The sequence below is a fragment of the Oryzias melastigma genome, linkage group LG6, assembly GCF_002922805.2.
Source record: "Oryzias melastigma strain HK-1 linkage group LG6, ASM292280v2, whole genome shotgun sequence".
NCBI lineage: Eukaryota > Metazoa > Chordata > Actinopteri > Beloniformes > Adrianichthyidae > Oryzias > Oryzias melastigma.
The window spans coordinates 4,059,024-4,071,947 of NC_050517.1; the positions used below are offsets into that span (position 1 = coordinate 4,059,024).

The following is a 12,924-nucleotide window of genomic DNA, read 5'->3' on the forward strand; positions in this document are numbered from 1 at the left end:
CCACAATAAAGTAATAGCTACAGATACGAGTATTCACAGCATGCAGCTTGTTGGCCTGCATAAAGTCTAAGAGAAGAGAATAGCAAGACAATAAAAACTTATTTCATGGGAGATTTCATGGAAAATAAAGCTTCTCTGTTTAGCTTTTAGAGATGGAGCAGGTCCAACAAATGTGGAAGACTGTGGTTTGAAGTCTACCGTATTTTCCGGACTATAAGTCGCGGTTTTTTTCATAGATTGAATGTCCCTGCGACTTATACTCCAGTGCGACTTATATATGAATTTTTAATGAGATGAGATATGGACCGTAAGTCTAGAGTGCCCTCTTATGGTGATCTATGCAATTACTTTATTTACTTTAGTTATTCAGACGTGACACAGAGGACTAACAATTTAAGGGATTTAGTGATATGGAGTAAGATTGCGTGCAATTAATTACAGTAAAGATACAAAGTTGATGAGTTCTTGAGGCTATAGTTAAATAAAACTGTTATGTTATATAAATGCTACACCTTTTCGTTTTTTTTATGATGCTAATATGTGAATATGTGTTGACACATATTCAGCCTGTTTTCTATTCACTTATGAATGTTATAACTTACCTTCCAGGATGATGTAATATCGTTTTTTTCAACCAGTTTGTAAAATAAATTACTTGAAAAAATGCGACTTATACTCCAGTGCGACTTATGTATGGTTTTTTCTTCTTCATTATGCATTTTTTGGCCCCTGCGACTTATACTCCGGTGCGACTTATAGTCCGAAAAATACGGTACTTTCATTTCAACGTTCTGCTCCAATAAAAACAAGTCTATGCAAACAAACAGCCCCCACGGTTTGCTTTAGTGTGGCTGTGGATGTGCTTCTTCTACCACGCTGCTATTTTAGTCAAACTAAAAATGTCCAAGTATTGTTTCTGATGACCAAAATGTTCTAGGCATGCATCACAATATGCTTTCTGACCATTATGAGGACATGAGAAAACAGGACTTATGGATCCTCATGAGAAATTAATGAAAACAGCTCCAACCAACGCTCCTTATTGATCACAACTGAGTGGAAAGAGAGCAACTTGTGCTCGGCCGGCCTGTAATTGGAGTTGGCACAGCGAATTGTACGGGCCACTTGTTAGCCCAGTCTGTTGCTGCTACAGGCTGCAGAGGACCTGTGCCGACTTGTTCCCCTTTCTGGCAATATAACAAGAACAAGAGGAACATGGAAGCACATACCTCATGACCTTACAAGCACAAAGACGGCAGGCCTTTGGGATGGAGGTTAGAAAAGCAGAAAGTACAGAGATGCTGTTTTTTTCCCAACCAAACATACATACAAGCTTAACCAATGTGTATTCAATTTATCTTAATAAAAAAACATACACATTTTTCTTAGACAAACACTTATGAAGCTTGTCAGACCAGAAGACCTGAACTAAATTTAGTTGTTCTGTTTGCAGCATGTAGTACAGCTTTAATACACAGTTTTTATTCCAATTGTTTATAAATTCCCGCATTTATTTCTTAAAAAAGATAATTCGTGTAAATGTTCATCGACTTAGCTTAGAAAGTCAATTATGCCACAAAAAACCAACTGTTCAGTGATGACGTGTAAAAACAATGAGCAGGAAATGGGTGTGAAAAGAAAATGAAGTACAACGTTAAGCAGGACTTGCAGGAGCCCTGCATGGTCTTTAATACAGGGACTCTAATGCAATCATTTTAAAAACTGTACAGCATCTGACGAATCTTCTATTTCTAATGTGCAATGTAATTGTAAATTGTAATGTGACCCAATAAGGTTAAACAAAGATGTAAAACTGAACATGTAATGTTTAAACAGCAGCCACCAGAAGGTGAACTTCTGTTTGGTGAATCAGAAAGTGGCAACTTATCAGCTGCTCTGCTATTTATCCACTTTATTGTCGTCATAACATTTGCATGGCAGGTAATGGCTGGAAAACTACGGAAGAACTTTATCTGTCGGCTTGTATTGGTTGATTTGATGGTATTGTTTAAGCTTTACTGTTAGCACAATGTTGGAAACCTATTGGAAAAGTATTACTTAATCTGATCCAGTTCACATCCTGTAAATGTATCAGTGAAATACTGAGATTGTTAATATCATCCAGTGTTACATGGATTCTCTAAAGGAGAAGTTCTAACTAAAATGTTCAGATCATTATAAACATTGTTCTGCTTCTCCTGGAGGACGTTTCAGTTTGACCTCTAGGTGGAGAATTGCACTGTGGTATTACACTTTTTGCAGAAGAAGAAAGAATCCCCAAAAACCTGTTTATTTTAATTAAATGTTTCTTTGAAAAAAGATGTGTTTAGGTTGACTGAGTGTTAGCATTAGACGTCCTATGGGAAATTACAAAAAAGTTTGCATCAAGCTAGTGAACTTTAGCTTTATGTACTAGATCATTATGTGCTAGATCATTATTAGCTTATTAAGCGTAGATCGATTCAAATCAATTAATCGATTTTATCAACCCAGCTCTAGACCCAGTTTGCTAGATTTGCAACACTTTGCCATTTTTTGCAAAGCATTTTTCATTTGTGAGTACATGCAGTAATATTAGGTAGCAACAGTCCTGTAGTGCGGCCACAAAAGATTATTTTAATGGTCGACTAATCCCAGTTTTTCTTTTCAATTAGTCGACTAATCGGATTATGCGCAAACTGGATGTATAGCACACATCTTAACAATTGTTACCTTAAAACTAACTAAAAACTACCTGTGATAATGCCAAACGGGCCAAACAAGATAAACATTTACTGAACACTAAAACTACATTTTTTAAACAGTAACTTTTTACCATAATTATGAACTAGATTTATAGCATTACCAGTGATAATACTAGTGTGAATGTTGTAAGCTGAATGTGGTCCCTGAAGATGCTAGTGCTGATAGATGAAGATGCTGAAATTGATGGATAAAAACGCTGAAAGAGATAGCTGAAAACACTGAAGCTGATAGCTAGCTAACATATGAGTTAAATGCCAAATTACCCTAAAAAACTGAAAAAACCCTAAGCTAGCCAAAACAGCTAGCATTTAAATATTAGCTAAACTAAAATAGCCTAAAAACAAAAAAAAGCTTAATTAGCCAAAATAGCTAGCATGTAGTTGAAATATTAGCTAAATTCCAAAATAACCTAAAAAACCTTAATAAATGCCAAAATAGTCCAAAAAGCTAGCAGAATGCCATTATAACTTTAAACTTTACTACACTCTGACTCCATACAATATAAAGTAACGACTAATCGACTATTAAATTAGTCGTCGACTATTTTAATAGTCGATTAGGTCTAATCCAGGATGAACACCTTATGCTAAAAGTGCGTTCAAGATCCGGCGTCCTGTAAGTTCCTGAACATGCATCACATGTTTGGTTTGTACGTAGCATAAGTGTCAAGCAAGGAAGAACTTAACACTTAAAACCTTAATGACCACCAATTACAAAAATCGAAACCACAGAATTATTTTAGACCCGGAGAATGCTTTCATTTCAAAACATGACAAGTTCTGGTTAAAGTGACAGCCAGGTACAAATAAAAAGGCAAAAATACCAGAGCAAACCCCTTCTTGGCTTTTGGATCTTAGCATTACTTAAATGCTTGGCTTGCAGCCCTTAGCTCAGGGCTACAGGCCAAATGACAGATGGCAGTTCAGTTTCATTGGAAAAAAACAGACCATATCACATGTCCCTTGCCTGCAGCACTGTCCCAAATAAGCTCTAAACATGCACTAGCAAAACACTTTATCTGACACAGCAAAACTCACTGTTCACAAAGTGTGGTTAAAATGTAAAGATTGAAAGTGGTAGGTATGAAGATTTAACAGCTGTGTGAGTGGATAGTTGAATCTCTGACAGACACGCTCTAGAGATGTTTTAGCAATTCACTAAAGGGTTGTTGCAGTTGAGTAGAGGATCCAACATTGATATTCTGACTAGACTTCACCCACATTAACTTTGTGACTCTGAAAAGCTGTGGTTCCATTTCCTCATTAATTCTGAATGTGTAACTGAGTGCATGTTTGAGCAGAGGGGACATAAAAAAATAACTAAGGCCTTAACAACATGCACTAGTACGGGTCAATCCTAGTACGGGCGCTGCAGGTTTTTGGGTTGTTGGGTCGTAGACAGGAGCGGTCGCATCTGAAAGGGAATCTTACAGTTTTCTTGAGGTTTATACGGGCACCTCATTGAAAATAGAACACACCATTGTTTTGTATGTGGTAGGTCCATCATAAGGATAATGTAAGTCACATGTTAGGGTCCTAAGCCGTTTGTTTCTCTGTCGTCTGCCCTCTGTCCCGTCCTCCTACAAATGTGCTGGTGTTTTGGCATTCGGGAGCTCCGGATAAAAGCTCATCCTTAGAACCTCAAAGGAAGGCTTCTTCTGGGACTTCCTGTCGGGTTCAGCGCCATTGCTGCAGCGCTGGTTCTTCTCTGCGTCCTCCCTGCTCTCAAGTTGCGCCTCCCTGCTAGTATTTAAGCACATTAAAATGTTTTTGGGTGTTAAAACCGGTTCCGTCTCCCTGCTTCTTTGCTACGGTCTAGAGCCAGTCGTAACAAAGAGGGGGCTCGTCCGGGATGAATTGTTTTGTGTGTGCCCGGGCTTTCATTTGTGCTTGGTCTTTATGCTTTTTGTGCTTTGGTTGTTGCACACTTTGATGACGTCTGGTCATCTGTTTTTGTTTTGGGGTGACATGCCGTTTTTTTTGGAGTCTTTTTGTTTTGGAGCTGTGGTTGGACTTGTGGGATGAGTACCGATCTGGTTGTGCACTGAGTTTTGGTGGTGCTCCCGGCTAGGTTTAGCGGCGTTTCCCAATAGGATGCTCACCGCAGGTATTTGCTTTTGTGCAGAAATAGAGCGAGCAGAGCTGGGGTTGCCTATCCTTGCCCTAGTCGCTAGAAGGGGTGGGTACTGGCTCCTTACTGAACGTGCACAAATGCTGCATGCACGGGATCTGTCAGTAATACGCAAGTCCCTGTAGGATATCATTAAGATGTCAACACAAACTACGCTCTGATTGACCAATTTGCTCATTTCTAACAGTCAGGAGTGCACAATGGGAACACAAGGGACGCATTTTTTATTGTTTCAACAGCGCTAACGTGCTGTTTTGAGTAGTCCACAGGGGTCAGGGGAATTGAAAAGATGAAAAATCTGTACGACACGCCTACTTCACTCCTACTTCTGCGTTGTTTAAGTATAACCTGTCGCCCACAGGATGCCCGTAGAAAATAATAGGCATGAACATTTTCACTCTTCTACGGGCTCTGCAATTGGTCTATCACCTACGCCCTCACAGGTAAGAACAAATGCTGCCAAAAATGCATAGTTAGGAAAGACCAACACTGGTGGCAGTTATTAGCCTCAAAGCTTTCCTATTGGTGTGTTCTTACCTGGTTGCTGGTTTTGTGCTGGGAAGATGACCCTGGGATGTTGAGTGAGTGACTCCGGGTGACAGGTGCTCCTGTCGATGCTCTCCTGTGCTGTGGGCGAACTGTGAGTGACACTTTTGCCTCTGGAGGGGGGCTGCCTCTACTGGTATTCCCTTCAGACTCGAGGACTGCATCCCACGGGTCCCCTGCAGTAACTGCTGATGCCGTCTGCATAGGTCCTTCTGATGCCAGAGATGCCTCCTTAGCCTCTGCTTTGGGTTTTGTAAGAGGGTCCAGATCAAGCCAGTCAAAGTTGCTGGCGTTGCAGGGTTCCGTCACGGGTGGCTGTGGGGTTGGTAGATTCGGTGCCAGAGAAGCTGCTTTTGAAGAATCCGAGCCGGTGCTGGTTGATCTGCCATTCTTCAAGTATTCTGAGGTACTGGCAATTTTGTGAAACAACTTGGCCATCTCTGGGTCTACGGTTGGTTGTGGAAACACCATTGCGGCAGCAGGTTGGATGGGAGTGAAGGGTATGAAAGTTGCCTGCTGTCCTGGTGGAGCCATGAAAGGTGTCATGGCTGGAGTGAAGCCGTTTTGAAATGTGCCTTGTTTGGGAAACGGGGCGGAGGGGAACAATGGGGTGGGCTGGTGGGATGGAGTGGACACATTGGAACTCGATGGGGTGGACAGAACCGATCTCCACTGACCACTCTGAAAGTGAGAAGAACTACAGGCATTACCTCCAGGGTAGGAGGCACTGAGGTTGAACCCCAGCAGCGATGACGGCCGGGACACTATGCTGTCAGTATCAAAGTTTTCATAAATTAGAATGTCTTCAAGCTGTTCGTTGGTTAACTTGTGCACATCGATATCCCTGAACTTATCCTGCTCCGCTTGTTTCTTGGACTCTGAGAAGACAATGAGGTCCTTGTCCGGTTTACTAGTTGAGGATGAATGTTCAGAAGCAGCAGTGGAGGCTTTAGAAGGTTTTGATTTTAGGAAAGACGACGGTGCTGCTGGCAACGATGTTGACACTGAAGGAGTGTATTTCTTCTCCCTTTGCAGTTTAGCTAAAGCCTCCTCCTCCATACGGAGGGCTTCTTCTTTACCCACAACCCCCTTTGGCTGCGGGACATCCAGCTTGAACCCATTCCCACTTGGTGTCTGGGCCATTCTGTCAGGTGGAGTGAGCCATAAGTACAACAGCTTTCAAGTGGGTGTAGCTCAACAATTTGAGGAGTCAATTTTCAAACACCTAAAAGGAAAACAAAATCATCAAAATTTTTTAGTGATTAACTGCTATTGGTGACATACACTGAGAAGTGAATCAATCAATTCAGTAGTCTCTTTTTCGTGATATGGACACCACCATGTTGGAGCCAGACATTGTCAATAAGCACTGATTGGTCTGTGTTGGTCTGAATCAACGTTTCTATAGCAACCACTCTGGCCAATCACCATGGAGCCTGTTGGAAGGCTACATCCCATAACATTTGAAAGTGGGCTCTGGAGAGTCACATCTTTCCAAATGTTCAACGTGAGAAGACATTTGTTGAGGCATTTGATTGGTTAGTTTATAGCTTTAGCCTTGTTTCCACTGAGCAGTTCGAACAGGTACAGTCCGGTTCGATCCGGTATTTTGAGTGTGTCCATTGTTAAATAGACCCATTAAACATTTCCGACCTGCACCTCTTGAGGGCCCCCATCTGTTGTAGGTCTATAGAAAAATAGAACAGGATGGTTGGGGCGGAGTCACTGTTGCCACACATGGATTGACAGAAAGTGATGATAACATTAGAAAGCATCATTAGAGCACTAAGCTAGCGTCGTCGTTAGTGCTATCACAAAAGATTATTTTAATAGTCGACTAATCACAGATTATTTTTTCAGATTAGTCAACTAATCAGGTCATGGGCAAACTGGATGTAAAGCTCACATCTTAACCATCATTGAACTAACTAAAAACTAGATAAATAGCATCACCTGCGATAATACTTGTGTGAATGCTGTAAGCGGAATTTGGCCACTGAAGGTGCTAATAATGATAGCTGAAGAAGCTGATTTTAATAGCTAAAAACACTGAGAATGCTGAAGCTGATAGCAAGCCAAAATATTAAATGATAAATTAGCTTAAAAAATAAAAAAGCCTAAGTTAGCCAAAACAGCTAGCATGTAGCTGAAATATTAGATAAACTCATAATGAGCCTAAAAAAACTGAAAAAATCTTAAGTTAGCCAAAATAGCTGAAAGTATTAGCTAAATCTTCAAAATAGTTTAAAAACTGAAAAAAATCCTAAATGGGCAAAAACAGCTAGCATGCAGCGGAAACATTAACTAAAGTCTAAAATAGCCTAAAAAATAGAAAATATCCTAAATTTGTCAAAACAGCTAGAATGCACCTGAAATATTAGCCAAACTCCAAAATAGCCACAAAAAAAACCTTAATGCCAAAATAGTCCAAAAAGCTAACAGTCTGACTACATATAATATAATGTAACAAATTTTTCGACTATTTTGATACTTGATTAGGCGTCAATTAGTCGACCAATCATGGCAACCCTAGTCTTCGTTTACATCTTTACGACGGTATTCTTCGTAGTCGCCCGCAATCTTCTTTCAGACATTCAATTCCTGTTCTACATGATTAACAAAAAGTAATGCAAGAAAAAGACGAGCTGCAGGATGTCCTCCATTTTTGTTGCTTTTGTAGTCATCACTCTTCAATGACACGCTAGCGGTATACACCACGCATACGCCATGAAACCAAACGGCTCATTCGAAGCAAGGCTTACTCGGGAGGAAAAACTCGGCAGAATTAACTGGACTGTCACATACTACTCCTTACCGGACCGGACCGCACCAGACCGCTAAATGGAAAAAAGGATTTGTATAACAGAAAAAATATGTAAAAAAAAAAAAAAAAAACAGATTATCGAGAATTTTTATTCTGGCCAATAAATTGACTGAGTAATAGCTGTTCATTTCTCTATAGAAGTCAAAGGGATTCTAGCTTCTTGGAGCCAGCAGGTACTTCCTGTTTGAAACGCCAGTCAGTCCAGTTTTCATATACAGTCAATGGCTACATATGCAGGAAATAAATAAAAGGACAACACAAGGGTAAAAAAAATATTGACTTCCCAACAACCTTTAGCTAATTTGTATTTAAACTCAAAACTGCAATAATTTTTAAATGAATGAATCAACATATAGTTAGTTTGCAAACCACTCTAACATTTCATACTGGTTAACGTTGTGGTCTAACTTAAAAAGATTGTTACAAGACAGTTTGAGCATGTGGGAAACCTTGTTCTGGGCAAAACAAAGAGACACGGCAAAGAAGACTTTTTTGTGATTCAAAAAGAAAAAAAAATGACAGTGCCCTGTGAAAGCAACCATTCATGCAGCGATCACAGCCGCAGGGTTGAGAGAGTTCCTTCTCTCACCAGGCGTCACTGGCCTCTCCTGAGCTTCCCCTCCCATTGCATGAGACTGGCTGTGCTGGGGCTCTAGCTAACCTAACACTATTGTACAGCTGAGGAATTTGGCATGCTAAACAGCCCCAAAGGGTCCCTTCTCTTCCTCCAGCCTTCTCTCCCTCTGCTGGCATCATGTTAGGACCATGGTCCAAGATGGTCCTATCAGCTGTGCAAGCATCAGCAGACAGTGACAAAATGTGGCAACGTTGAAGCTCTCGCTAAAGACGGCTCGGTGCCGACTTCAGCAACAACACAGCTTGGGGAAATTATTGCATAGAGAAAAAGGTCACAGTCATTTTAGCTGCAGGCTGCAACTGATTGCTCCATTCTTTGAAGAAATGTCTTGTGCTTTTACAAGAGATCTGTTTGTTGATGATTTTCCACACAGTAGAAACATGTGATTTCATGGAGAAGTGCTAAAGATTTAACCTCCTACTTTATAAAGGCCATAAATGTAGCACTCCTTTAACTTTTTTGACCCCGGAGCTCTGGTGTTTATGTTCTTTTTAAATGAAAAAATACTGATTGAAAAAAAATCCATAAGTCATAGCTGCTATTTAGATTTTTTTTTTTTTTTTTGAATCTTCATGTTCAGTCCTCAGTTTTTACAGTTTTAATTCTGATTTTCGAGTTTTCACTGCTGACCTGAGCCTAATTTTACTAGGGGGCGGGGCCTTGAGCTCATTGGCTACCCAAAAATGCATCCCACGATTCCCAAGGTGATGTGATGATTGGCTACCGGGATGTTTTCCATGGGGGGACAGATGACTCCTCATTACACGTTTTCTACACTTCTCAGTTTTTTTAATAATAATAATAAAAAAATCAGTAACAATATCTATTTTTCAAGTTTTCAATCTGTTTTTCCGTTCACTTTAAGCTGATCCTGATTTCATCCCATACAAATGTTCACTTTTTTAGGTTTCAAAACTCAAAATTTCAATTTATATATATATTTTTTCAGATTGAAAACTTTTTTTACTTTCAACTCTTTTTTCATTTTCAAACCTGAAAATTTCAGTTTCAAAATTTTTGGTCCCGCTGTGGCGTGTTGGGGCGGGGCTAATACAAAGGACCAATCTAAATCGATGAGGGTGGTAACTTCAGTCCTGGTGCATTCACTGACTCTGAGAACTGAAGTTGTCCCAAGACGGGTGTAAAAAGTAGAGTTTTACCGCGTACAAACGGCGCATCCAATGTTTCACTTAATGTTTTTGTTTTTTTGCTCTTCCTCTTCTTTTTCTTTTTTGTTTTTACAAGTATATATTACATTAATAATCTATAGAAAATATCCAAAAAGACTTTTTTCGTTGCAAAAATTAAAAATCCATAAGACCGGCTCAAACACTGCATAACTGCACACCTTCAATGGTAAATAAAAATACCAGTTTGGAGATTTACAGATAGGAGTTTAATCGAGTTTGGAGGCTTTGACACAACATTTGCTTCATTTAAGGAACGTGACGTGCGTGACTTCAAGCCTTCAGCCCTACTGACCACTTTATTTAACATGTAACAGCACAAAAGTGCAGATGTGAGCGCTTTACTGAGGAGGTGATCAAAGTGCACGTCCTGTCAAAAATATAGAAAATGTGTAACCATGTCTTACTGTTTCCAAAAGGCTATGATTTGTTTTCTGATTATTACTAAGATTCAATTTATAAAAACCTTTTCTCGTTTTAAGTTATAGAAATAGGTAATGATAATAAAGCCAAGAATGCAAAGTATTACATTTAAAGAGGCCATACCATGATTTTCTTAAGCCTTTCAGAGTGAACTATATCCATACATAACATATATTACCTTTCGAACACTAAAACAAAAAGATTATTTATTAAATATTAGCTATTTTGGTGAGTTTGGTGGGGGGGGGGATGGGGGTGGTCTTAAAGGAGCCCCTTATCTAAAGTAACTAAAGTAACGAGTAGGGCTGCCACGATTCGTCGTTACTTTATATTATATGGAGTGTAGTGAAGTTGAAAATTATGTAATTCTGTTAGCTTTTTGGATTATTTTGGCATTTATTTTTTAGGCTATTTTGGAGTTTAGCTAACATTTCAGCTACATGCTAGCTGTTTTGGCTAATTTAGGCTTTTTTTCAGTTTTATAGGGTAATTTGGAGCTTTTTGGGGGGCTAACTTGGGTTTTTTTTTGTTTGCTTTTAGGCCAATTTGGCATTTAACTGATATTTTAGCTGACTATCAGCTTCAGCATTTTCAGCTATTAGCGCCAGCAATTTCAGCTATCAACTTCAGCGTTTTTAGCTATCAATTTCAGCCTCTTCAGCTATCAACACTAGCATCTTCAGAAGCCAAATTCATCTTACAGCATTCACACTAGAATTATTACAGGTAATGTTATATATCTAGTTTTTAGCTAGTTTAAAGCTAATGATGGTTAAGAGTTTAGAGGTTCCAGTGTGTGCATGACCTGATTAGTCGACTAATTGGAAAAATAATTGGTGGTCAGTCGACTATTAAAATAATATTCTCTGGCAGCTCTAGTAACAAACACCTCTTTGAGCTGGAATTTAAGACAGGACATAATTGGAAGATATACGGTATTGTGCGTCTAAAATGAAAAGACTTTTACTGATAACCGCTAGCTCTGTGGCAAATTGGGTGTTCGTTTTTAGGTCCAATCCAAATTCTTCCAGTCTCCCTCCCAGTGTTAATTTTGACAGAGGATTTTAATTTACTTTTAGTCATAGTCTTTTGACTAAAATAGAGTTTAGTTTTAGTCGCAATTTAGTCATGTTGATTCTATTAATTTTAGTCAAATTTTAGTCGACTAAATTACAGCAGATATTTAGTCGACTAAATTACGGAAGTTATTTAGTCGACAAAAATATAGAATAAAGATAATGCATTTGAATTAAATTTACTAAGTATAATCATATGAATAACACGCAAAGATTTTACTAATTTGTAAAAAAAACATTTTACCTCACTTTGCTTTCCAAACTTGTCATTTCTGCGAATTCAGCTTCAACAACTTAAAACACATTAAAAGAAAAAATAAATATATATTTATATACTATACATATAAATAATTATAATTCCATCCCATTTCCAATAAGAAAGTGTCTATTCACATGTAATTTAAAAAAAAATCTGCAGCCACTGCTAAACTTTTTTCTTAGTCACACTGACCCAGAGGACAGGGGTTAAGGTTAGGATTATGGTTATGGTTAGGGTTAAACAAGCAAATGTTTCCTGAGTGCTGCTGTCTCTGCAGCTCACGGCTCCACCAGGGGATGGGTCAAATGTGGAGAAGACATTTCACACATTTAGGAGTGTGACAGTTAATGGGACTTTAACTTAAAAGTTTAGTTTTAAATACGTGCGGCCAACAAAAAAAATCCAGCCTTGCACAAACTTAAAATGCAGCAACGGGATCCTGGCTGTACGTATTACATGTGGACAAAACATGAATTTCCATCACATTCTGTGCTGGTCACATGTAAATATGTGTAAATAACTTGTCTTATTATAAATGTCCGAACATAAAGAAAAAAAAAACTTGTATTGAGGAGGTATTCAAGTGTAAAAATGCATAAAAAAAAACATTCATTGGGGAGTAAGCTGTCCAGAACACCTGTGAGCATGTTATCTGTGCTTGACCAGCATGTCTGTGGTGAACGGTAATACCACCGCCAGTCATTAGAGGGCGCTGTTATCGTGTAAGACGTGATGGAGTTGGAGATTAAAACGTTGACTGATTGTTGATCTGAAGAAGCAGCGGGGCTGCTAGCGCTCGGAAATACACAACAACATCGATTTATAACTTTACAAACGTCATGCTAAAACAATAAAGCCAGACTTACATTTAAATGTAAACCTCTGAGCTTCAGAGCTTCACCAGCGTGAAGAAAAGCGCTTCTCCACCTCTCAGTACCGGCGCTAATTAGCTTGGTTAGAGTAACCCCTTAAAACAACTATGTCAGATAATTCTACTCTTTAAAATGCCACAATAGTTGGAAGGGTCGGGGAGGAATTAGGATTCAGCCCAGTACGCTGGAAATAATCGTGTTTGTATGTTTACCTTTGCTGGATTT

At 39.1% G+C, this 12,924-nt stretch overlaps 1 protein-coding gene across 1 annotated transcript in view; it reads right to left on the minus strand.

Annotated features, from left to right (window-relative positions):
- pik3c2a (phosphatidylinositol-4-phosphate 3-kinase, catalytic subunit type 2 alpha) overlaps positions 1 to 12,924 on the minus strand; it is a 60,564-nt gene that overhangs the window by 45,852 nt on the left and 1,788 nt on the right. The window contains exon 2 of the mRNA XM_024281125.2: positions 5,413 to 6,646. Coding sequence (XP_024136893.1) covers positions 5,413 to 6,564 — 1,152 coding nt within the window. The 5' untranslated portion in view covers positions 6,565 to 6,646. The remainder of the gene's footprint in view (positions 1 to 5,412; positions 6,647 to 12,924) is intronic.